Source organism: Lepidochelys kempii, chromosome 6, assembly GCF_965140285.1.
Source record: "Lepidochelys kempii isolate rLepKem1 chromosome 6, rLepKem1.hap1, whole genome shotgun sequence".
Taxonomy (NCBI): Eukaryota; Metazoa; Chordata; order Testudines; family Cheloniidae; genus Lepidochelys; species Lepidochelys kempii.
In genome coordinates, this window is record NC_136385.1 from 41,396,638 (window position 1) to 41,423,309 (window position 26,672).

The 26,672-nt window shown below is 42.5% G+C and overlaps 1 protein-coding gene across 7 annotated transcripts in view; it reads right to left on the minus strand.

Annotated features, from left to right (window-relative positions):
- Positions 1 to 254: 254 nt before the first annotated feature.
- Positions 255 to 26,672, minus strand: part of HIPK3 (homeodomain interacting protein kinase 3) — a 154,537-nt gene continuing 128,119 nt past the window's right edge. For 6 of the 7 annotated variants that reach the window (XM_073347706.2, XM_073347700.2, XM_073347703.2 and 3 more), the window contains 8 exons: positions 19,578 to 19,699; positions 19,239 to 19,363; positions 18,972 to 19,130; positions 17,599 to 17,895; positions 14,809 to 14,949; positions 11,232 to 11,467; positions 10,795 to 10,922; positions 255 to 2,799 (listed from right to left, as the gene is read on the minus strand). In XM_073347706.2, coding sequence (XP_073203807.1) covers positions 2,323 to 2,799; positions 10,795 to 10,922; positions 11,232 to 11,467; positions 14,809 to 14,949; positions 17,599 to 17,895; positions 18,972 to 19,130; positions 19,239 to 19,363; positions 19,578 to 19,699 — 1,685 coding nt within the window. In that variant the 3' untranslated portion in view covers positions 255 to 2,322. Of the gene's footprint in view, positions 2,800 to 4,151; positions 4,361 to 10,794; positions 10,923 to 11,231; positions 11,468 to 14,808; positions 14,950 to 17,598; positions 17,896 to 18,971; positions 19,131 to 19,238; positions 19,364 to 19,577; positions 19,700 to 26,672 lie in introns of all 7 variants that reach the window. The other variant, XM_073347704.2, reaches the window with a different exon arrangement.

A 26,672-nucleotide genomic window follows, 5' to 3' on the forward strand; every position in this document is an offset into this window, starting at 1 on the left:
TGAGGACAGGAATCTGCTAGAACAGATAGTACAAGTTTGAAGTGTTAAGGTGTATGACGAATTTACTTGAATATTTTCTTGACTCCATATATTTAGGCTTTATATATGTGCTGATAAGATTTCAAATTAATTAGGCTACACTTAGTTTCTAATGTATACTTTACATATACATTTATATTTGTAAAAAAGGCATAGAGTTGGTTACTAAAAACACTGAATCTTGTGGGAAAAGTTAGGTTTCTTTTGCAGTGTGATTAAAAATGTACTGCTGGTATTGGTTTATGATATAACACTGTTGTGTTTTTGTTATTTTTTAAAAAACAACATCAAATATAGGCACAGTTATTTCATTTGGACATTCATTAAATAAAACACTGCTTGTATTAATGGAGTAAAGAAAAAATCTACCAGTTATTAGCTTATTGACAGAGTTAAACAAATACTTTGCACTCTTATTCCAGTCAATGCTGCAAATATTGTATTCCAGAATATTTTTTGTTTAAAAAAAAGTTAAGTCAAGCCTGCAAGTTACAGCTTCTTAAGTGTCTACATAATGCAATATGAAAACATAAAAAATTAAGTTACATCCATCCATCCACTTATATGCAGTGATGAGCCCAAAGTTAATGGAGATAAAATACTGATGCAAATAACACCCCAAAATAACATATTCAATTAAACTTCCATCATTTACAATATAGTAGTTACGACACTCCAAACGTAAAAGCAAAATAAAAATCAAAACCCCCACTTCTATTTCATGTAATTAGACTTATACAGAAATTAGAAGGCTAAGAAAGAACTAGTTAATCAACTAATTTCACAGCTATCTGAAGTGGCAATCATGATATAGCAGCTTATCTATGATACATTCAAGATAATGATACAATTTATTACTTACCCATAAGCTAACACACAGCCTGTTTAATACCTTCTTTAAATCCCATCTCTACACTACAGTATACTTGAGGTCTATGAAAAAAGTAGCTACCTTTTATAGAAAATGGATGATTAAGTCTTTGGTGCTGCAAAAGCAACTTCATTTGAACAAAAACAAAAAGACAAAACTTTCTAGGAAAGAAACTGCAAAAAGCATGTAATTTACGTCCCTGACGGAATGTATTAAATAAGCAAACACCCCAACAAGCTAAAACAAATACTATAATGAAAAAGGCTAAAATCTCTCCCATGCATAAATGAAAATTGCACACAAAGAACTCACATCTTTTCAAGCTTCAATAGTAAATATTCTGCTACTACTTATTAAATACTGCATGGTTTGCTCAAGCTAAGATGAAATCACATCATGAATCAATGAGCATTTTGCTTTTTCTTTCATAATCTAGTCAAAGAATCATGCCTACTGCACCTCTAAACATATTAAATCCAATTAGACAAACACTTTGAAAATATACTACTTAGATTGTATTGCAGTTCCATTTAACAGTATAAAATACTGTTTTGTGTTTATCACTACAAGCTACTGAATTGACTTTTCTTAAGCACTACTAAATTCTTCTCTTGAAGCTAGATCATTCTGAAAAAATCAGACAGCAGAATTCAGCTACAGCAAAACATGCTGCCTCCTTGACAACGAAAAACACCCAATACTAAAATCATACCACACAAAACCCCAAATGAGCATTACTCTATCAAAAAATCAGAATATCTGAATTTTAAGTGCTGCAGTCTTCAACATGTATATATAAGTAATAACATTAACAACCTCAAATATTTAAGGCACTATGTGTGGGAACAGTTTACAATGCAGATGAGAGTATTAGGACAACAACATTTAAGAGCAATGTCTAGGCAACTCTTCTTTGCCCATGCAAAAGACACATGCAATGTGAAGAACAGCTCAACTTTTTAGATAAGTGACTCAACATTTAAACACCAAGATACACAATACAAACATTTTACTTGTACACTGTACTGCTGACATATGTGCATCTGTTGCTCTAAATCTGTACACTGAATGGCTTCCCAAATGTAGACGTGTCTTGCACTAGTTAGAAGGCAATTTTATAAAAAATAGAAGGAGCAAAACTGGAATTCTGCTCCGGTAAGTCACCTGTCTGGAGTTACTATATAAGAAGATAATATGACCAAAGATACAAGTTATACCAAATGTGCAAAACACATTAAAAGTGAGTTTTGTTTTGTTATTTAAAGCTCAAGGTTGTTTAAATTGCACCCAAATCTACATGATTCAAAAAATAATTCTCTTGTTGTGCCATGGCTAATATTTATTAAATACCATGTTTCTTCTTAAATCAAACATTTATCATTGAGCTTCCTATACATACTGTACTCGAGTTCTCACATAAATGGATACTGGCTGAGTTTTGTTGGACTTAGTGGAAATCCTGTGTAAGCAGGAGATGCTGCAATGTAAGAATGTGGTGGAAAAATAGGTTTGTACTGAGTCTGATGAATGGTTGGGGAAGGTAAAAGACGGGGATTTATGCCCACTGGGACTTGGTGAACAATGCCACTGGGATGAGATATATTGTAGGTTGGATGCTGCAATATAGGTCTTGAGGTACATGATGAGGCTAGGAGGTGGGCTACAGGTGCCGCAGTATTAAGGGGTGCAGATGATGGATACGGAAGAATAGCAGGCTGTCCTCCAAGGTGTGTACTTCCAGCTAAATGTGCATGCACCGTACTGTGATTTGGACTTCCATGTGGAAGGGAGAACGGATGACTGGCAACACCAGCTGGAATGTATGTCTGCTGTCTTCGATGACTGTAGTTTCCATTCCACTCCTGAGGCCCAGATCCAAAGTGCTGAACCTGTCCACAAAGAGAAATTGCTATGTGTTAATTTTGCAGTACAGCTAGAGTATGAACTCAAACTGGAGAAATGTTTAAAATTAATAAACTTAAATTCTGTAAAGAAATATAAAGGAATAATCAAATGAACAAATACAGAAAGTGGAAAATACTAGCTATTGAAATAGTACCACGAACAGGAAATTTGAAGGGAATAGTAGATGTATAAACTGAACACAAGTCAATGCAGTCCTCTTGCAAGAAAAGAACAAAATGGTATGCTGTTTTAACACAAGAACCATATATCACACAAGCAAGGTGATTATTCCACTCTGCTCAGTTGTGGCTTGTACACCTGGCGAACTGCACTCATTATGGGCACCACAATAAAGGCACAACTAGTGGAAACAGGAGAGAAAATTTAGAGGAGAGCAGGAAAAAAATGAGGAATGGTTTGAAAAGTATGTGACACACACAACTAGGTCTAGACTAGTGACCCATAGAAGATGTTTAAACTAATTGTTTACAACTATTAGAGAGACTATTAGTCTCATTAAATAAGAAGGATAGAACAAGTAGTAGTGGGCTTCAACTACAGCAGGGAAAATTCAGAAAAAGTTTAGTCATCATAGTAAAGCCCTGCAGTGGAACTGTGTCTGTCAAAAAGGTGGAGGAATTTGCAATCTTTGGCAGTGGTCAAAGTTAGAATAAGCTGATCATATTAGGGTTAGTTTAGGATTAATTAAATCAATCCTTCCATGATGATGCAGGAGGATGTACTAGATGACCCAGAGATCCTTTCCAATCTGAATTATTCTAAGTAATAATCAATAAGCCTCCTATCTGTATATGGCAGACTTTAACATTTTGTTTTAATATTTACTATAATCAGATGAGCAGGGTTTTGTTTTTAAATGCACTGCCCCTCCAAATAGCTAGATGTTATTTTAAAAGAGTTTTGTTAATGTAGCTACTGCCCAGAATCTGGGGATGAGCGACAGGGGATGGATCACTTGATGATTACCTGTTCTGTTCATTCCCTCTGAACCACCTGGCATTGGCCACAGTCAGAAAACAGGATACTCAGCTAGATGGACAATTGGTCTGACCCAGTATGGCTGTTCTTATGCCCAAAGTAAAATAATTAAAATAACTTAAATTTAGTAAATGTAGTTTTCTATATTATGTATGGGCTAGATCCTGGGGTGCAGCAGAGAGATACTTGGTGTAGCACTAAGGAGGTAGTAAATTGGCTTTGTAGCTCTTGATCCTTGGACCAACCTCAAGGCTGTTGTAAATTACACCCACTACCCAGGACCACACAAAGTGTTTCTGGCTGCTGAAGAACTTCTGGAGAAATGGAGATTAGTTACCTGTAACTGGAGGTTCTCTGAGATGTGTGATCCCGAGCTTTATTCCGCATGTGGTGCATGTGCACCATGCGCAAAAGTCCAGAGATTTTCAGTAAGGAGTGTCCGTTGGCCCGCACATGTACAGTTTGTTCTCCTCTGAACTGAGTGCATAAGGGGTCATGCAGACTGATGCCTCTCCAGTTCCTTCTCATCACAAATCCAGATATAATCTGCAGCAGAGGGGATGGAGGGCAGACAATGGAATACAGCTAGGGATCACACGTCTCAAAGAACTAACCTCCATTTCTTCTTGGAGTGATGGTTCCTATGTGTAGTCCACAGGTGGGAGATCAGCAAGCAGTAGTCAAAATGGAGATGGGTACGAGGACACAGAAGTGATGGCTGATTGTAACATTGCTGTCCCAACAGCTGTATCTTCAGTAGAAGATGAACCAAAGCATGAACTTTTGTGAAGGTGTGCAAGGAGCTCCAGCTGCTCTTCATATCTCTAGCAGATGCAGCAGAAGTTGCCTCCACGCTGGTGGAGTGAAACCTCATCCGCTCCGGGGAAGGAATGTGGGCTAGTTGGTAGCCAAGAATAACGCAGCCAGAGATCCATTTAGAAAGTTTCTGCAGAGGTATAGCTTGACCCCTTGATCTCTCTGCTGTGAAAACAAATAGTTTAGGTGTCTCTCTCATAGCTTTTGTTCTTTGTAGATAAAAGGCCAGTGCCCTTCAGACACCCAAAGAACGTATATTCCTCTCTTCATCAGAAGCTTGCGGTTTGAAAAAAATACAACCCAGCAATGGTAAATGGATGGTTTGACTCATGGGAAACTCTGAATTTACTTTAGGGATGAATTTCGGGTGGTGGCACAGTGAGACCTTTTCTTTATGGAGGGTAGTATATGGCGGGTCTGCTATGTGTGCTCCCAGCTTTACTGACTCTTCTGGCTGATATTAGGGAGACTAGGAAGGGAACTTTCATTGAGAGACAGGACATAAAACCTGAGGCTAAAGGTTCAAAGTTAGGTCTGGTGAGAGATGAAAGAATGAAGTTGAGGTCCCACTAGAGTGTGAGCTTCACCATTGATGGGAAGGATCGAAGAAGCCCCTGCAAAAATTTAGTGGCTGTAGGATGAGTGAAGATAGTATGGCTGTCAACAGCAGAATGAAAAGCATTGATTGCTGCCAAATGAAACCAAAGGGAACTAAAACAGATACCCAGTGTCTTATGGGTAAGTAGATACTCAAGAATAGCAGGGATTCCAGCAGATTCTGGAGATTGGCATTGTTAAGCCCAAGAAGAGAAATGCTTCTATTTAGCTAAACATCTTCTGCTAAAATCTTTCCTGCTTTGATTGAGAATGGATTGCACCCTTTCAGAACATGAATGCTCTACATCCGATGCCCATCCAAATACCAGGCCTTGAGTTACAGCAGTTTCGGGTTGTGGTGCCTGCAGGTGCCTTTGTGTTGCATTAGCAGGTCTGGAAATGGGGAGATGATTATGGGCAGATGAGCTGAGAGTTTCAGAAGATCCATGAATCAGAATGGTCTTAGTTGGGAACAATAAGGATGACTCAAGCACTGTCATGATGGATTTTCCATAGCACCTGTGATTTTAATGGGATGGGAGGGAAGGCAAATCTGAGGTGAACCCTCCAAAGTAACAGATGGGCATCTGCCTTTGAGCCCGTTCTTAGTGCTCCCATAAAGCAATACAGGGGAAATTTCCTGTTAACATGTAAAGCAAAGAGGTCGCAAGACGGCATTCCCCACTGGATGAAGACCTCGTTCAGGACCAAATTGTGAATCTCCCATTCACGGTCTGCAGCAGAACGCCTGCTGAGAATGTCTGCTAGGGAGTTCTGCTCACCTAGTGAACGTGCTCCTAAAAGGGTTATGTGATGGCTGCTGCATCAGTTCCAGAGGTTCACTGGATGTACACACACAAGGACTAATATCATTCCCGCCTGCTTGTTTATTCAGAGGACAGACCCATTATTTGGATATGCCCGGATTGGATGAGTGGGAGGAAGGCACTGCAGTTCTGACGGACTGCTCTCAATTCTAGTAAATTGATATGAATCCTGGACTCCTGAAGATTCCAGGTCCTTGTGCAGTATGATCATCCATATGAGTTCCCCAACCTAAAAGGGTGGTATCAATAATGATACTTGCATTGAGTGTCAGTGTGAGGAAAGAGATCCCCATCCATACTTTCTCCACCAGATGAGAGTCCGGGAACTTGGACACAATAGTCACTATGGCACAGATATTGCCCCTCTCTGGTGAGTAAATGGACAGAAGCCAGCTTTGCAGACAATGAAGATAGATGGCATCATGTGTGCATAAGGTCATGTGGCTGAGGAGAGAACAGGCAAGTTTTGACTGCAGTCTGTGGCCTGAAGGTGACCTGGTTTATGAGAGTGCCCAAGGCATGCAATCTCTCAATAGATAGATAGGCTCTTGCTGTGGTCAAGTCCAAGGTCGCTCCTATGAAGTTTATGGACCTTGTGGGGGTTAATGTGGACTTCTCATGATTGACACAAACGCCTAGAAAAGGAAGTAGATGAAACAGGAAATGGACTGCCAATGAGACTTCCTCATATGACTTGCCTGTTGGAGCCAGATATTGAGGTATGGAAAGACAATGAACCCATTTCTTCTCATTCAAGCGGTCACCACTGAAAATTTTTTTGTAAAGACCCTGGGTGCTGTGGCTAGCCCAAATGGAATGATCCTGAACTGGTAGTGATCTTGACTGAAGAGGAACCTCCTGTGGGATGCGTGAATATCTATGTGAATGTACGAGTTTTTCACGTCGAGATCTGTGCAATCTCTTCCAGACATGAAATTATTGACACCAACGTGACCATGCAGAATTTTAATTTTGGGGGTAAATATAGTTAGTTGGTGTAGTTTGAGAATGGGTCTCCATCTCCTGTTCTTTTTGGAACTAAAAAGTATGGAGAGTACAATCCTTTCCCCTAATGCTGAGGTGGAACTTTTTCTATAGCTCTCCAATGGAGAAGGGAATCCCCTTCTTACAAAGAATTTCCTCATGAGACTGATCCCTCAAAAGGAACTTGGAAGGAGGTTTGTGGGTAGGAGTTGACGTACTCAATCACATAGTTGCAATGAGTACTTTCCAGTACCCATTTTTTTTTGCTATTAGAGCCCTCCAGCTGCAGGCAAATTGGGTAAAGTGGCCTCCAAAAAACTGAGTGGGGGCGGGATGATGTGGCATCAATAAAGGGACGTGGGTCTCACCAGATCTGTCTCAAGAAATTCCTTAGTTGAGGGTTAGAGTGAGGTGTGGCAGTGGACGTTGCAGGAAACTGTGGATCTTGTATGATATATCTGGTGAATCCCAGGGACACTGATAGCAAAAAGGCTGAGAAGATGGTCTTGCTCTGTAACTCTGCCTAAGATGCTTTCTCTTACAAACAGGTATAGATGCCCAGTGAACAAAGAGTTGTCCTTGGGTTTTTGAGGGAGTGGAGAGACTCATCTGTCTCATGGAACAGATTAACTGTATCGAAGGGCAGATCTGAATGGTGTACACTGCACCTCCCTATGAAAATCTGAGCATTGTAACCAAGAATCTTTCAACAAGGGCCGTAGCCATCCCCCTGGGCACAGTATCTGCAGCATCTAGTGCAGCTTAGAGGGAAGTCTTGGTCACCAATTTGCCATGATCAATTAAGGACTGGAATGGGCTCCGTTTTCCTGAGGAAGCTTGTCTTTAAAATCTAAAAGCTTTGTATAATTGGTGAAATTGTGTTTAGCCAGAACAACCCGATAATTTGAAATCCTGAATTAAAGAGAGGTGGAGATGAAGATCTTTCTTCCCAGGAGATCGAGCCATTTGCCATCCTTGTCTGAGGAAGTAGTTTTTAGGAATTGCAGCCTGGATCTCTTGGTAGCCACTTGTACCACCAAGGAGTTAGGCAGTGGGAGTGAGAATAGAAACTCTCCTGCCTAGGATGGAACAAAGTAGTGATTCTCAGCCCTCTTTGGGGTGGTAGCACAAGAAGCAGGAACAGACCACACCCTTTTTGCTGCATCCATGATGGTCTTCTTGATCAGGAGGCCCACACACCTGGGGCCGAAGGGTGCAAAATCTCCAGTAATCTACAGTGGGGCTCCTGAACTTCTTCAAGATGTATCTGCAGCTCATACACCACTCTCTGCAGGAGTTTCTGATATTGCATGACATAGCCAGACAGAGAGAGCAAAGATGGGATAACTGCTTGATCTGGGGAAGACAATGAAATTGCTCCCAGAATCATCAGATCTCATTCACCTTCCTCCTGCCAATACTCTGATGGAGACTAGTTGGGGTTGGCCAGGAGATGGTAAATAAGGCTCATGTACTGATCCTGGGTGCCAAGGGTAAGGATCCCAAGGGCCCCAGATGTGCCGGGACAAGGGATCAACCAGTAGGGGAGGACCCCATGGCATTGCTCTGTCTCTTAGCAAGTCATGTCTGGCTGGAGGATGGAACCCCAATCTCCTAGTGCTTCTGTCCCAGGCCATCCTCTGTCTGGTAAAGTAGAGACCCCTGTGGAGCTTCTGATCCATTGGATTACCAGTGGAACCAAGGGTACCAATGGTCAGGCTCACTAGTGGGAGAGGAGGGCAGCCCTGCAACTTCAGACTAGCTTTGTCCTCTGGGGTAACTATGTCTCTGAGTAAAGGCAGACCAGAGAGGAGGGATGAGTGAGGGTAGTGGAGAGTGAAAGTGCCCTCCGGGGAGACATAGGTCGCTGACTGCCCATGGGTGCAAGGTGAGCTCATTGGTGGAGCGGTCAGCTCTAGTGCTTCTCTGGTCACAGTGGAAGTCGGGTCCCTCCAGGGCTGTGATAGTTTTGTCACTGAGTCTGATCTGAATATTGAAGGGAGTGGCAATGGAAGTTTGCTGTACATTTTAGATGTACGAATCAGTACCAGAATCAACAGATCTGTGCCTCTTCGTGCCACTTTCTCTTGCCAGAGTTTTACTCGGGTCTATAGCCTTAGTATCCATGGCAAGGGATCTCTTACCTTTGAAGGGGTCAGGGAAGGATCTTTGCTCTTGACAGTAGGCTTGGATAAAGGAGGTTTGTCTCAATACTTAAGAGAGTGCCCCTTACTCTCACAAAAAGAAAAGGAGGACTTGTGGCACCTTAGAGACTAACAAATTTATTTGAGCATAAGCTTTTGTGAGCTACAGCTCACTTCATCGGATGTAGCTCATGAAAGCTTATGCTCAAATAAATTTGTTAGTCTTTAAGGTGCCACAAGTCCTCCTTTTCTTTTTGCGGATACAGACTAACATGGCTGCTACTCTGAAACCTGTCATTACTCTCACAAGAATCCTTCTCCTTAGGCTTGAAAGTCTTAGCCTCAACTCTGGAGCTCATGCTCAGAGGGGTGCACCTGCTGGAGGCCAACATACTGGGTGATCTCCCCGGTCCACATCTGATTGGGGTCTCATGGCCTGCTCCATCCGATTTTTAAGTCTTAGCTCCTAACCCTCGTGAGTTCTGGGAGGGAAGAACGAGTGGCAAACGCTGCATTTGGCTCAGATGTGAACCTTGCCTAGCCAGTAGAGGCAACGCTGGTGTTCGTCACTCACAGAAAATGAGCAGGGGCAGGAAAAACAATTCTTGAACCCTGGGACTATGGGCATAATCCTAGCCTTCTGGGAGAATTTCCCCAGAGTGAGATAAAAAACAACTAACTACAGGTCATATTAAAAGATTAAAATACCAAAAACTATTTATAATTTATTTACAGAATGACGCAGTTGGGGAAGAAGCCAGACACACAGAAGATTCTTACTCAGGTGATGCCGCAGTAAGAAGGAACTGGAGAAACCCCACTATTTACCCTCCGTTCAGAGCATGAGGAGATCAACTGTGCATGTGCAGACCAATGGACACTGCTTACTAAAAATCTCTGAACTCATGTGCATGGTGCCAATGTATACCATGTGTGGAATACAGATAAAGACCTCACATCTTTAATAACCATGTTCACGTGTGGAATACACATAGGGACCATCACTTGAAGAACATGTGCCTTTTTTCTCAGCTATGCTCACAACATACCAGGGAAATAGTGAATAACAACTGGATGCATCATCTCTACTACATTCTGGGATTCCCCCCAAACTAACAGAATTCTCAGCTGGACAGATACGCTGGATTTCCAGTTCCAGTTCAACAAGGCTGAAAATATGGCCCTACACTTAACTCCATGGTACAAATATTTTACCATTTGGAAGGAGGAAAAGTGGTCAAATATATATGATCATGTCTCGGGCTTTCTACTAAACTTAATGTAGATTGTAATAATTTTCCCAGTGCTGTTTTTCCGTCATCTTTACAAACTCATCTGTTCAGTCACTACCAAGGCTGCTAATTTAGGGACAAAGTAGAAGATATTTCTGACTTGCACAATAGGCTAGAGAAGCCCATTTTTCAGGACTTCAGCAGCTTGACTGCAGACGTTGGGCATATTTTTTACTGACTTGAGACCTGATTTTTCAAACATGTGGAGGAGCCACAGCTCCCATTTAGTTCAGTGTTGCGGGTATCCAGCATTTTTTAAAATCAGGCCCTCAAACCTTAAGACAGTGAAACAGTTTTGAGCTGTGAATGAATGCACATACCTGACTGAAATTTATAGGTTGCTGATGGAATGCTGATGTAAATTTTTGCTGACGGTTACCCACAGCAGGAGGCTGGTTTACTCTTCCAGGGATAGATCGGCCTTTTATCAGCGGCTGGCATGTGTTATCTGGCAAGATATAAACAAGACATAGTTTTGCCTTTGGACAAATAAAATCAAATACTAGTACCAAGGCAAAACTTCAATTCTTTCAACTATTCAAATAGGCAATAGTTGTAAACCAATAAACTAAGAAACTTTGAAAACATTTTAAAAATTAATTTATGATTAAGATTTAATAATTTAGGTAAAATACATGATTAAATAAGAGAGAGGTAGCTTAAATCTTATGTTTGGTGCATATACCTATTGAATAGGCTGCTCAAATTTCTGACTTACCCATTATTATAAAAGAGAAGACCAACTAAATTAGTTTACCTGTATTCACCATCTGCTCATCTAAATTTAATCTGTTTTCTATTCTTATTGGTGGCACCACAACAGCGCAGACAGCGGGTTTGGTTTCTGCGTTAACCGAGTTTCTGGTTTCTGTATTTTGATTGGTGTTGTCTACAAAACTGCTTTCTACAAATGGACTGTCATGTCCTGAAGAGTCTGAGGCTGGGGAACCATCCACAGTATCACAGCCACTCTCTTGTTCGTCATCTGACATACTATTAAAAAAATAAATATTGCATAATAAGCAGAGTGTTCTTCCATTAGCGTTCTTGTAATGTATGACAAAAAGATATTTACACAAAATGTTTAAAAATAAAAAAACGCAGAGAAAAACATAACTAAAATGTAAATTTTAAGTGTCTAAAGTTAAAACCACACAAGCTGGGAATTCAGATGGAAGCTAAAAGTCTAAACTCATCTTCCAGCCTTAAATGACAAGTTGTGGAAAGGATATGGTCACAGTTACTTTGCTAAAAGAAATTAGCGAGAGTTATGGTGAGTTGCACATTAACCTTGCTCTAATAAATCACCCTAATCCATATTAAGTTTTAAATTGTATTCCCACCACACATATGCACACTAATTACCTCATTTTCTTCCTAATTCAAAGAATAAAAGCCTCGCCATGGTTATCATGCCATAAGAAGAGGAGGACATACTTTATGCTTCTAAAAACAAGACACAGGCCTAGGGAGATTGTATAAGTGTCTACCTAGCACAAAGAGATGCATAATTACATGTGAGGAATGAGGAGAACACTGCTGGCACAGTAGCTAGTTATTGTTGGATTAGCCTCTAGATATAGGTGGTTACATATACAGGTGTAGCCAAGCACATAGGTTTGACAGATTATTTCTGACAGTATTTAGGGTAAGAGGAAAAGCAAAGCCCCATTCTCAAACGACAGTCTATAGAACAGAGGTTCTCAAACTGTGGTCCATGGACCACCAGTGGTCTGCGAGCTCCATTCAGGTGGTCCGCAGATAGTTCCCTCTAAGGTGCACACCTGGGTGGCCGCACATGAGAGAATGAAGGGCCACGCCTGCGCATCTCCACTAAATTAGGTACCTGGACCCTGGAGAAGACGCACATGTAAGGTGAATGGTGGCCTTGGGGGGACGAGGAGGCAGTGGGGTGAGAAGAGGGGGTGGGGGGAATTTGGGATGTGCAGGGCTGTGGCCACCAGAGAAAGAGGTGACTTTCCCCAGCTTTTGGGTTGCGGCTGCTGGGGAGAGACGACCCTGCTTCCCAGCCTCATCTCTGTGGCTGCTGTGGTGAGGGAGAAACCCCCACCTCCTTCCCAGCCCCAGCTCGGGGGCTGCCGCGGCAGGGGAGAGAGGGCAAATCCATCGTATTAGAAAGGTAAGATTACTGATATGAAAATATGAGTTGTGTGCTTTTATTTGTAGAACAAAAAAAGTTTATAATTTTTTTTTATGTAGTGCTTTTATCCAAAGCACTTTACAATAGTTAGCTAATGGTTCAAACAACATTTGGAAAGATCATTAAGTGGTCCGCTGAGACCCTCAGCAATTTTCAATGGTCTGTGAAAAAAAAAGTTTGAGAACCACTGCCATAGAACATTTGCTGGTGGGCCATGGAGTATATGCTGATCAACTGATGCATACCCCTCGTCTTTAAAAAATGTTCCTCTTGAAGCAGCTGGTAAGGAGAGGAGGTGGAAATGCCAACCTCTATAATGGTGGGTGAAAAGGGGTTAGAGAAGCTTATAGATACCAATCAGAGAAGAAGTGTCAGTAGGACAAGACCCAGGAATGGCTAAGCAAGACCACAACCAACAGTGGAATCAAAGCCAGGTACTTCATGGAGAGTAGGGGAGATCAAGCAGTGAGGCACTGGGGAAAGGAAACTAACTTTGTTTTAAAAGTTAACTGTAAATGTAAAAATTCACACAAATATTTGTACTACAATGGTGCCTGGAGTCCCCAAATGCATTTGGGACCCACTGTGCAAGGCACTGTGCCAACACATGGTAGGAGACATTCCCTGCCTCAAAGAGCTTTACGATCTAAATAAGTCATAAGGGTTTGAGAGTAAAATAATCTAGGTGCTCATATAGCACCCATCAGCATGGTAGCTGGATGTGTTCATCACTGAGAGGAGATGTGCCGAAGATCATTTCTTTTTAAGAAGCCGTCTAGGAAAACATGAGAATGCTGATCTACAGAATAAGGCACTGATCCGGCAAAGCACTTAAATACATGCTTAACTTTAAACACCTGAGCAATTCCTAACCTTAAGTCTGTTCCCTTGTGTGTGTCCATTATGATATATTTTTTAATTACATGATCACCCCTACCCCTGCTCCCTGCCATGTCTTCCCCCAGAGCACCCGGCTCACTCAGCACACAGGATGGAGCACACTCCAGGAGTGCATCAGAGTTGCACAGTGAGGCTCTGCAGGCCCCCTGTATCATTTGTTATGGAAGTCAGAAGGTGTATATAAGTGAAAAGAGGTGTGGGATGAGGCAGGGGATTGCAGAAAAAAAAGAATGGTCTCATGGTTAAGGCTGTTGAATGCTGCCCTAGAAAACTGAATTCTATCCCTGCCTCTACTACATAAGTTCCTACACAAGGATAGGCAAGTCACTTAAACCAAACTTTTAACAGGTGGTCACTAATTGCATGTTTCTCGTTTTCTGGGTACCTGACTGGAAGACCCTGGGGTCTGATTTGCAGAACTGCTGAGCACCACTCACAGCTGCAGCTAAATCAGTGAGAACTGTGCTTTGAACATATAACGTGCTCTACAATGCTAAGTACTTTGAAAAAGTCAGGACCTACGTGTCAATCCAGGCACCCAAAATCAGTGGAAACTTTTGACCTTGTATATCATCTCCTTACCTCATAGGGGTGTTATGAAGATAAACTAATGTTTGTGAAACATTCAGATACTATAGTGATGAGTGTGTCACAGAAGGGGCCATGAAAAAATTAATAATTTTGTCTTCAGAGCAGGGTTTAAATAGTGAAGTAAGGAAGGCATGTGGCCAAACACTGAAGGAGAAAACAAAATATTCAATAGCTGCTCACAAATTGAGCACCATCCATTCTGTGCATTGCATGAAGCAGGTACTATGGAAAAAACAGTATGTGATCATGTAATTAAAAGACTGTACTATAACGGATGTGCACAAAGGGCTGAATTAAGGTTGTTTAATTTTGGCATTTCCCAACGTTTTAGTGTGTGACCTTGCAATCAATGTTCTTCTAATGGAGTTTTTTGTGTGTATTTTTTTTTTTTTTTTTTTTTACACACTGTATGAATTATTGCCATTCAGTTTAACACTATGAAACCATTCAATGAGATGAACACAATTTATCAGGAACAATTAATAAACTAGCTATGATATATAAATAATATATATCATTAACATACATATAAATCTCTTAGAATGACATAATTTTTTCAAAACATAAGTTAGCCTGTGAAAGAGAGAAATCTGGCAATGTAAAAATACAATGAACTAAAAATGTCAGGAGTTTCACTAAAAGCAGACTTCCACTGTATCCTGGAAATAACATAGCTTTGTACCTGTTGCGTCTCTTGCAAGGCGATGGACTAGACTGGCCAGAGGAGCTGGTGCTCAAAGTGCTGTCAGGGCTGCTTAACGAACATACACGATCAATATTCATAGTGCTCTGGCAGGCTTCACAATCTAGGCTACCTTTACATCTGAAGCAAAGAAAAATAATTAAGACAAAAAATAAATACTGCCTGTCATTTGGCAGGTCATTCATTCCTTCTACACACAGCAAACCTTAAAGTAATACAGACAGATCTTTAATATGTCATTTAGTACTACATTGGAAAGAGAATGGGGCCTATCACCCAAAAGATAAAAAGCAGTGATTCTTATTCCTGTTTAGTGTTCCATTCGTACACAATCTAAAGTTTTTTGGGGTCCCTTTGGAAATTTTGACCAAAATTTTTAAATTCTGAAGCCTAAAGTAAGGCTCCTGAATCCACAGTTAGGCATTTAAGTTCAAAAAATTAAAAGTTTGGAATCTATGAATACCCATTCAGGTATTCCTGCAGATATACAACACCTTTGAAAAATTAGGTCATTTTTATTTTGGTGCCTAAATGTGAATTAGGAACCTTAGGCACTCAAAGTAAAAAAAAATTGGCCATAGTCCAGACCAAATCTTGCAGTCTTTACTCAAGTAAGTCTTCGGCTGGATCCACTGATTTGATTTACGAACAACTGTAGGCTATGGCCCTAAATAATTTATATATATATATATTTAAAAAAAAAAAAAAAACCTCTGTACCATCTCTGCCATAGAAGTAGCTGATTCTTCTCACACTCCCCACAACATGCAATGAAAATGAAATGTGACATAAGTGGGGAAAGTGTGGGTGCAAGCATGAAAAAGATTTTTAAAGCAGTCCTGGGTATTTAGACACACATCTTCTATTAGAATTAATTTAAGCTGTGTGGCACCCTGGACTGCCTTGAAAAACATCAACCAAATGTGTGTGTATGTAAACCAACACACACACACACGAGTGCCTACATATTCAATTTGTTGTACACCACCACTAGGTTTGGCAGGATTTGATTTAAACAGATGTTAGTAAACATCTATTTCAGCTAACACTGAAATCAATAACAAAAAAAAATCCATTGGTAAGGACTGGGTGTCACTGGCCCTGCGGTAGCACACAGAGCCATCTGCAACCCTGCTGTTGCAGGAGTGAGCAAGTGGGCCCATGACAGCAGAATTGGAGAGGGCTTCTTGGACAGCCAAGGGTCTGGCAACATCAGATCCTGGCAGGCACAATGTGTAAGGAAGGCTGTGGACCTGATGGGTCAGAGCAAAGACCCTCTCCCCCAGCCAGGGTTGCGAACAGGAGGACAAGCCCTCAGCCATGGGGGAGGTCACCCTGCTGCTGCATCTCTCTGTCCCTGGATAGGAGCCATTCAGTAATGGGGTGGCCTTCCCCACGGCCGCGGGCTCGTCCTTCTCGCATCCCTTGCTGGAGGTCTCTGCTTTGACCCACCAGGGCCACAGACTTCCCCTGACCTTGTGCCTGCGTGAATCTGGTGTTGCCAGCCCTGCGACTGTGCAGGAATCCTCTGCAGCTCCACTGTCACAGCCCTACTCGCTCACCAGCCAGGAGTGCAGGGGCCCTCCCTGGGCAGGAATGGTCAGGAACAGGGTGGCCTCCCCCAAAGCCAGAGGCTCATTGTTCAACTTGCAGCACTGGATGGGAGCAGTCTCTACTCTGCCGGTCCAAGACTGCAGCCTCCATGCACCTTGCACCTGGGTGTCTCTGGCCCCTTGGCCACGCAGAGAGCTCCTTGCAGTCCCACTGTCAGTTCTGCACTAACCCCAATCCTACCCCCCCTTAACTCCCCGCAACTGTAAATATAAAAATAGTTAATATTGATTTTTATCGTTTCCCCTACCCCAATTTTTGACAAAACTTGCAAAAAAAAACCCCCAAAACCCAAATATTGCCAAGCCTAACTACCGCTACTGAACATAAATGCTGATATACATACAAACCTTATTTGCACTCAATTTATACATGGAAGTATTTTATATGTTGAATCTATGGTTTGCATGCACAAGCAATGTGCAAAAATTATATGAATTAATTTTACATAAACTGTACACATACGACAATCATATTTTGAAGATATGGCCCTAAATTTTTATCTTCTACTTGCCTGTTTACCAGTTTCAGATTCACAGCCTGAACAATCAGATGACATTAGGCTTCCTCAAACTTATGTTTAAGGAAAAGCCATAATTCACAGCCATACGGAATGTAAGTGCATTCAAACAAAACTGACCTCTTTTCTTTGATTCACAGTAATTTAATATGGAATAATTTATTTCATAACTTATAGAAAAATCATTTTAGGATGAAATTTCTAATGCCTATACTCAACTTCCAATTTCATACACAGATACATGTAATGCTACAGAGGTGGGTACGTATGAAAAGTGCAAGCCAATATTAAGAAATAAAATCAATAAACATGCTATACCTAAGAGTAGTCAATTTTCAAACTTTAACAACTTATCTACTGTTATAACAAGAATTCTAAACATTAAGTCCCTGTTATGAATGCACTGCTTGCATAGCTATGCAAAGCAGAATTTTACAAGTAGCCTTCAGTTTCCAAATAAGATACTGCCATGGAGTTGCCTTTTGTACCAAAAAGTCGGAAGCACATTGACTGCCATTGTGTCTAAAATCAAATATTGACTACACACAATAGCTGAACTAGAGAATATTGCTGGAATCACTGCACGTTTCTTAATATAGGTAACAGTTTAATAAAACTAGACTTATTTAACCTCTTACTCTCTTAGTGAATGCCTTTGTCCTGTATCCTCTTCATCCGTGTCACTACTGATGGTGATCACACTGACTGCTGGACTTGGAGAATCTGCAATGATGATAGCCTGGCGCTGTTTGTTTGAAATAGATGAATCAGGGTCCTGCCTGACAGATGTTTTGCAACAGTTCCTCTCCTGTCCTTCTGAGTTATGATTGTCCTGTGCTTCTATACAACTTACTCTCTTGACAGACTTCACATTAATTATCTTTGGAGATATAAATGCTGAATTTTGGATATTGGTATTTTGTAACACATTACTCCTGTGAAGAAGACACCTCGTTAGACAGTTAGTAGAATCTTTGTAACATACTTGGAAACTTAATTCTATTCTCCTCCCCACAACTTAAAAAAGCCAAGTAGATTAAAACATCATTGTTATACATCCATGAATAAAAATAAACAGTAAAACATAAAGCAGTGAAGATATAGGTAAATATATTGCATATATGGTAATTCATAACAATGATGGCAAATTTTCCACGTAAGTATTGCAAATAGCAAGCAGGTGTTCTGGATGTTGCAACATAAGGTCTAAGGCTGGATTTACCGGTGAAATGTAATACAATATGCTGAAAGCACCATTCTCTTATAAAGGAAAGAAGGAATGAAGAAATGCTAGCTTGGACACTACAGACATTTCAGTCCTTATTCATTGGAAAGATTCTCACTGACATCAATGGGCTTTGAATGACACCTTGCCTTAGCAAACACTAGAAAAGGAGTCCAGTAGTATAACCACTACCATAATTGTTCTTTATAGCCTTGGTTTCTCCATTACTAAAACATCCCATACCTTTGCAAACCACTTCTGTAGTGATGGGGCACATTTTCTCCAGTGAGCAGCAAAAGAGTTTCTCGCTGCCAGCAAAAGACAGACTATTCTTAATACTAGTCTAGCCATATTATGACCACTATTATATAACTTCTATTTATTTTTAATTCTTTGATGAATCCTCATTCACACAGAATTAGAAGCATCTAATTAGGACTAGCTCAATATATTTTTAAACCCTTACCAAAGGCCATTTAAGCACATATGTAGACAAAGCTGCTACTATCCCAGGCAGAGAGTAGATCAAAGGTAAAAAAAAAAAGTTTATTTCCATTTCATGTCTCCCATCCTGTTTACCAAAATGCTTCAGAGAAATTGATGAAGCAGCTAGCTAGGTGTTTATTTTCAAAAGGGGCAACAGAACAGTTTGAGCACAGTCACTGACCTTAGTGAGCATGCATTATTCATCTCTCTCTCATCCACTGTACAAAGGTTGTGAAACTATGACCTCACAATCTACACCAAATTAAAAAAAAAAAAAAAAAAAAAAACTATTTCACCAACCTGTTCTGGCACAGTTTATTTCTTTTGGTAGCTGCAGGTTGTGGCCAGACAACATGTGCAATGCCCACACTAATTGGCTGAGTGGCAGACAAAGTTATTTGATTTAAGAGAGGCTGTGGCATCACTGAATTGTAATGGCTGCCATGAGGAATCACTTTCCTAAGGAGAGAAGAGTGGAGTTATTAGCTGTAAACTTTTCAACTCAAATCCATATTCTTTGTTACGCAAAAGTCCTAAAAAAAGGTGTACAAAATGGTTTGGACCTACCCCCAGTCTCCAAATCTTTGTGGACCAGCCACAGGATCAGAGGCTAGAGTTGCAGTAGAAGGAGCCACAGGTGTTATTTGTTGCCAAGCAGGAATCAATATTTGCTGAGTTTGATTAGACCATGGCTGTTGTGAAGTAAAGCAGATTTCGTTAAGTGGTAAATGACTAGTATTTATATTAGCTTCTTAAAACTCAGCATAAATCCAAAAAAGTGATTGAAACGGGACACTTTAAGGACATATCGAACACAATCTTTACAAATATAAGATTTCTTAAGTGCGTAGTAATATAAAATTTTTAATAGCCATTTTTAAAATACAGAATTCCAAATGAACCAACCTGAGAAAGGACTCCTGCTCGTATCTGTAGTGGCTGTATAGTAGGGGCCTGTGTCACCAATGGAATGGTATTATCTACCCTTAATGAGTAACCAGTAGGCTTACCATGGTTTGTAGGAATTCCTAATGGGAAAAGGAAAAACAAATGAATCATACAAGCTTTAAACAAAATATTATTATGATATAACTAGAGCAAAATAAAAACACTGATGAGGAGAATTTTAATCAGACAACTCATTTTTCTTGCTATGCTTATAATTTAGTCGTACCACTGATTTAGACTGGATTAATCAATGTGAATTATCTTAGGTCTGGTCTACACTACGAGTTTATGTCGGATTTAGCAGCATTAAATCCGAATTAACCCTGCACCCAACGAAGCCGTCCACACAACGAAGCCATTTTTTTGACATAAAGGGCTCTTAAAACCGATTTCTGTACTCCTCCCCAACGAAGGGATTAATGCTGAAATCGACATCGCCATTTCGAATTAGGGTTAGTGTGAACGCAATTCGAAGATATTGGCCTCCGAGAGCTATCCCACAGTGCACCATTGTGACCGCTCTGGACAGCACTCTGAACTCAAATGCACTGGCCAAGTGTTCAGGAAAAGCCCTGGGAACTTTTGAATCTCATTTCCTGTTTGGCCAGGTGAGCTCATCAGCACAGGTGACCATGCAGTCCCAGAATCGAAAAAGAGCTCCCGCATGGACCGAACGGGAGGTACTGGATCTGATCGCTGTATGGGGAGAGGAATCCGTGCTATCAGAACCACGTTCCAAAAGACGAAATGTCAAAACATTTCAAAAAATCTCAGAGGCCTCGAGGGACAGAGTCTATATCAGGGACGCAACACAGTGCCACATGAAACTTAAAGCGCTCAGACAAGCGTACCAGAAAACCAAAGAATCAAACAGACGCTCTGGGACAGAGCCCCAGACATGCCGCTTCTACGCTGAGCTGCATGCAATTCTAGGGGGGGCCGGCCACCACTACCCCACCCCTGTCCATGGACTCCGATGATGGGGTACTCTCCGCCATGGCTGAGGATTTTGCAGATGGGGAAGATGAGGAGGACGACGAGCTTTGGGAGAGCACACAGCACACTGTTCTCCCTGACAGCCAGAATCTTTTTATCATCCTGACTGAAATACCCTCCCAACCCAACGAAGCCAGAGAAGGGACCTCTGGTGAGTGTATCTTTTTAAATATAATACATGTTATAAAAGCAAGCATTTTTTAATGATTAAGTAGCCCTGAGGACTTGGGATGCATTCATTGCCAGTACAGCTACTGGAAAAGTCTGTTAACGTGTCTGGGGATGGAGCTGAAATCCTCCAGGGACATCTCCATGAAGCTCTCCTGGAGGTACTCTAAAAGCCTCTGCAGAAGGTTTCTGGGGAGAGCAGCCTTATTCCGTCCTCCATGGTAGGACACTTTACCACGCCATGCTAGTAGCAAGTAATCTGGTATCATTGCATGACAAAGCCTGGCAGTGTATGGTCCCGGTGTTTGCTGGCATTCAAGCAACATCCGTTCTTTATCTCTCTGTGTTATCCTCAGGAGAGGGATATCGTTCATGGTAACCTGGTTGAAATAGGGGAATTTGATTAAGGGGACATTCAGAGGTGCCCATTCCTACTGGGCTGTTTGCCTGTGGCTGAAAAGAAATCCTCCCTGCAGTTAGCCACATGGTGGGGGGGATATTGGCGCTGAGCTGTTCGCGTTTGGCTAGCAGGTATGTTCCCTGATACCAGCCAGGCGGTGGGGGGAGGGGAAAAGCGATCATCCCAGAAAACTGGATGGGGGGGAGGGGGTTAGTTTGGTTTCTGCTGCTGCACATTAACAGGAAAGCTGCAGCAGTAAATGGCCAACTCAACGGGCTTTGCTTGGTATGGGAAAGGAGGGGGCTGCTGTTATGAAGGTTGCAGAAGCCGAAAGACTATGGCTTACCATGGCCGCCTGCAAGCCGAATTCTGTTGCCTGGCCCTGCGTGTGTGATCTCTAACACCAAAGCCACAGGCACTCAATATAAGATGCAAAATGCGACCTTGTACCAAAATCACATGTGCTATGTAACGTGAATAGTATTGTTCACCGTGAAAGAGAAAGCCATTGTTCTGTAAAATGTATCTTCTTAAATACTTCACTCCCTTTTTTTCCTCCAGCAGCTGCAAATGTTTCAAGCCTCCCTCCTCCGTCCCAGAGGCTCTCTCAGATAAGGCGGCGAAAAAAACACACGCGCGATGAAATGTTCTCTGAGCTCATGCAGTTGTCCGGCACTGACAGAGCTGGGTGGAGGGACACAATAGCAGAGTACAGGACAGTGGCCAATGAACATGAGGAGAGGTGACGGCAGAAAGATCAGAGGCGGCATGAGGAAATGCTGGGGCTACTGCGGGATCAAACGGACATGCTCTGGCGTCTGGTGGAGGTTCATGAACGGCAGCAGGATCACAGACTGCCGCTGCAGCCCCTGCTTAACTGCCCTCCCTCCTCCCCAAGTTCCATAGCCGCCTCACCCAGATGCCCAAGAATGCGGCGGGGGGGGGAGGCTCCGGGCACCCAACCACTCCACCCCAGTGGACAGCCCAAGCAACAGAAGGCTGGCATTCAACAAGTTTTAAAGTGGCCTTTTCCTTCCCTCCTACCCTCCTCCCACACCCCACCCGGGCTACCTTGTGAGTTATCTCCCTATTTTTATAATCAATTAATAAAGAATACATGTTTTTTAAACGATAGTGAAGTTATTTCCTTTGCAAGCAAGCGGTGATCGAAGGCGGGAGAGCGGGTGGCTTACAGGGAATTAGAGTCAACCAAGGGGGCGGGTTTTCATCAAGGAGAAACAAACAGAAGTGTCATACAGTACCCTGGCCAGTCATGAAACTGGTTTTCAAAGCTTCTCTGATGTGCACCGCTTCCTGCTGTGCTCTTCTAACTGCCTTGGTGTCTGGCTGCGTTTATTCAGTGGCCAGGCGATTTGCATCAACCTCCCACCCCGCCATAAAGTCTCCCCCTTACTCTCACAGAGATTGTGGAGCACAGAACAAGCAGCAATAACAATGGGAATATTGGTTTTGCCAAGGTCTGAGTGAGTCAGTAAACTGCAACAGTGACCCTTTAAACGTCCAAATGCACATTCTACCACCATTCTGCACTTGCTCAGCCTATAGTTGAACAGCTCCTGACTACTGTCCAGGCTGCCTGTGTACGGCTTCATGAGCCAGGGCATTAAGGGGTAGGCTGGGTCCCCAAGGATAACTATATGCATTTCAACACCCCAAGTTATTTTCTGGACTGGGAAGTAAATCCCTTCCTGCAGCCATTTAAACAGACCAGAGTTCCTGAAGACACGAGCGTCATGAACCTTTCCCGGCCAACCCACGTTGATGTTGGTGAAATTTCCCTTGTGACCCCCCAGTGCTTGCAGCACCATTGAAAAGTACCCCTTGCGGTTTATGTATTGGCTGCCCTTGTGGTCCAGTCCCAAGATAGGGATATGGGTTCCGTCAATAGCCCCACCACAGTTAGGGAATCTCATTGCAGCAAAGCCATCTAGTATGACCTGCACATTTCTCAGAGTCACTACCTTTGATAGCAGCAGCTCAGTGATTGCGTTGGCTACTTGCATCACAGCAACCCCCACAGTAGATTTGCTCACTCCAAATTGATTACTAACTGACTGGTAGCTGTCTGGCGTTGCAAGCTTCCACAGGGCTATTGCCACTCGCTTGGGAACTGTGAGGGCTGCTCTCATCTTGGTATTCTTGTGCTTCAGTGCAGGGGAAAGCAAGTCACAAAGTTCCATGAAAGTGCCCTTAAGCATGCGAAAGTTTCGCAGCCACTGGGAATCATCCCAGACCTGCAACACTATGTGGTCCTACCACTCTCTGCTTGTTTCCTGGGCTCAGAATCGGTGTTAGTGGGACAAGCTTATGCTGTGGAACACCATGATCTCCAAATTGCGGGGAAACATGGTTTTAGAGAAAAGCGTGTTCATGTCCTCAACACTGCGCTGCCGTCGCCTCCTCGCCTGGTTTTTCAGGTGCTGGTTCTGCATACACTGCACGATAATGTGCAAGGTGTTTACAGGTTTCAGAGTAGCAGCCGTGTTAGTCTGTATTCTCAAAAAGAAAAGGAGTACTTGTGGCACCTTAGAGACTAACCAATTTATATGAGCATAAGCTTTCGTGAGCTACAGCTCACTTCATAACTGCTGTGGTGAGCTGAACGGGCTCTATGCTTGCTGTGCTATGGCGTCTGCTCCTGCTCGGGCAATCCAGGGAAAAGGGCGTGAAACGATTGTTTGCCATTGGTCTGGTGGAGGGCGGGGCAACTGAAAACATGGTTTACCGGGTTGGCTTACAGGGAATTAAAATCAACAAAGGGGGTAGCTTTGCAAGAAACAGAATGGCCCCCCCTCAAGGATAGAACTCAAAACCGGGTTTAGCAGGCCATTGCTTTCACGGAGGGAGGGAGGAGAAAATGAATACAAAACAAATCTGGTCTATTTCTTGTTTTGATCCACTTCATCTATCTTTATACATCTTGCTGGCAGCAGACTGTGTAGTACGACCGCTAGCCATCGTCATCTCCTGGGTGCTCGGCAGAAGACGGTGCAGTATGACGACTAGCCATCATCTTCTGCTAGCTGCAGGTTAAAAGACAGTGCACTGCTGGTACGACTCAATCGCCACGAGACGAAACTTAAAAGGGAAGTGACCTGGCTGAGTCACTCCCATGTTTGCCCAGGCACCCCTGACCTCATCGAGGTTGGTTAAAGGAGCACCCTGGACTACGTCGACGATGGCTACCAGTCATACTGCACTGTCTGCTGCCAAAAGTCATACCGCACTGTCTGTTGCTGTGTAGCAACGCAGTACCACATCTGCCAGCACCCAGGAGACATACGCTGACGGTTAGCTGAGCGGGCTCCATGCTTGCCGTGGTATGGCGTCTGCACAGGTAACTCAAGAAAAAAGGCACAAAACGATTGTCTGCCCTTGCTTTCATGGAGGGAGGGAGGGAAGGGGGGCCTGACGATATGTACCCAGAACCACCTGCGACAATGATTTAGCCCCATCAGGCACTGAGATTTCTACCCAGAATTCAAATGGGCAGCGGAGACTGCGGGAACTGTGGGATAGCCACCCACAGTGCAACACTCCGGAAGTCGACGGTTGCCTCGGTACTGTGGACACACTCCGCCGACTACATGCACTTAGAGCATTTGTGTGGGGACTCATACGATCGACTGTACACAAATGCTTTCTACAAAACCGACTTCTACAAATTCGACCTAATTTCGTAGTGTAGACAAGGCCTTAGGAGATTTTGTTTCAGTACCTATCTGTTCAAGTGTGTGTTACTGTAATTTGTGTAATCACTATGAGAACACATTCTATAGAAAGAACCAATTATATTTTATCCTCAGCAGAATGACTCATGCTAAAAGCTTTCTACAATGCTGAGAGTTTTACTATCTATTACAAATTTCTTCAGTTGCAGGGCAGCCAAGGAAAAACAACATTGGGGGAGGGTCAATGGCTAACTTCACTGCTCCCCACGGAGGCCTATGGAACTCAATCACTTCCTACCTACTAACATTTTCTTTCCACAAGGTGTCCTTATCAATTCCTCTAGCTCTTAACAGTGATGCCTGTAAGGAAGCCACATACATGGACCCCTTCTGTCCACAGATGGCGCATGAGTCTTTCGTTTGGGAAGGCTACTCCAGGATCACTGGAAGTACCCTAAAAGTGGGGGGCCACCGGTATGCAGACTGCCCTCCGCCCTGAGGCTCCACCCCACCTCTTCCCACCCCACTTCACTTCTTCCCCCCGAGGCCCTGCCCTCTTCCAGCCCCTAATCTACCTCTTCCCCCAAGGTCCCGCCCACCGCTCACTCCCCTCACCTCCTCCCACATCACTTGCCTTGAAGGCAGGAAAAAAAGTGGAGGTGACCCACATTTGCCCCCTGCATGGCCAGCCTTTTTTATTTGGGGGAGGGTAAGTCTCCTCAAGCCTCTTATACATGCCACCCATGCATCTGTCTGGTTTTAGGATCTTCTGTGGGGAACCAGTATTTGATTCTCCCTACAATCCATAAAATCTTTCCAGCAGAGCCCATGACAGCCACAACCTGCTTCTCTTGTGTGTGTTCTGGCACTGTGAACTGACACACACCTGAAATATTACAGCAAGAACAGTCCAGGAAAGACACCCTCTCTAATGTTCTATGAGTGTTTTAATGGCTTGTCATCCCTACTGGGCTTTACCAGATTCAGACAGTCACAGATAAAAAATGGTGCAATGTTTAAGCCACACAATAATTTTCAGATGATCTAACAATATAAATAGGGAAGGGGGCAGTAGTTTTTTATTTTTTCAACAGCATTTTCTAATAGAACAGCTTTCTTTCACCGCAGGTTCTACTGTCAATGAGAATATACTAATTTTGACTTCTGGTCTTGCCTTTTACATGACACACACTGCAGTCAATTACTAAGCCATACACATATGGGTGACAGGAAACTACTGCCTAAGATTATACATTCATTTATGCATTAGGAGGTTGTTTTTATCTTTTATTTCAATGGACTGAACATCTTTGAACATGCCACATTGCTATACTAAGTTGTAACTGTTTGATGAAAGGCTTGGAATTTAAAAAACTTTGTTGAGTAATTTCTTCCATCCAACCATATAGACCAGCAGCACCTTAATTCTGCCAAGAGCAGCAAGACTCAGCACTTAGGATATTCTACACAGAAGCCAAACAGGGAATGATGAACAGCACCAAATATTGTTAGCATTTCTCTCCCATCACCTCACCACCAAAAACTCAGCTTGTCACAGAGGTGCTGAAACCAGTATGTTTGTTCTCCCCCATTCAAGCTATGACTAAATTAGGACTCTAATTCAGCAGTTCAGCACACTACTAAGAGCAGGCAATGGAATCCAAAGACAACTATTTTTTCCTGTACTGTCTCCTTTTCAATATCCTATTTATTAGGTATTACTAAAATAGTAACATGCATCTTAAAAAAAAAAGGTACCATTAGCAGAAAATAAATTACCTATAATTAGTATACTCA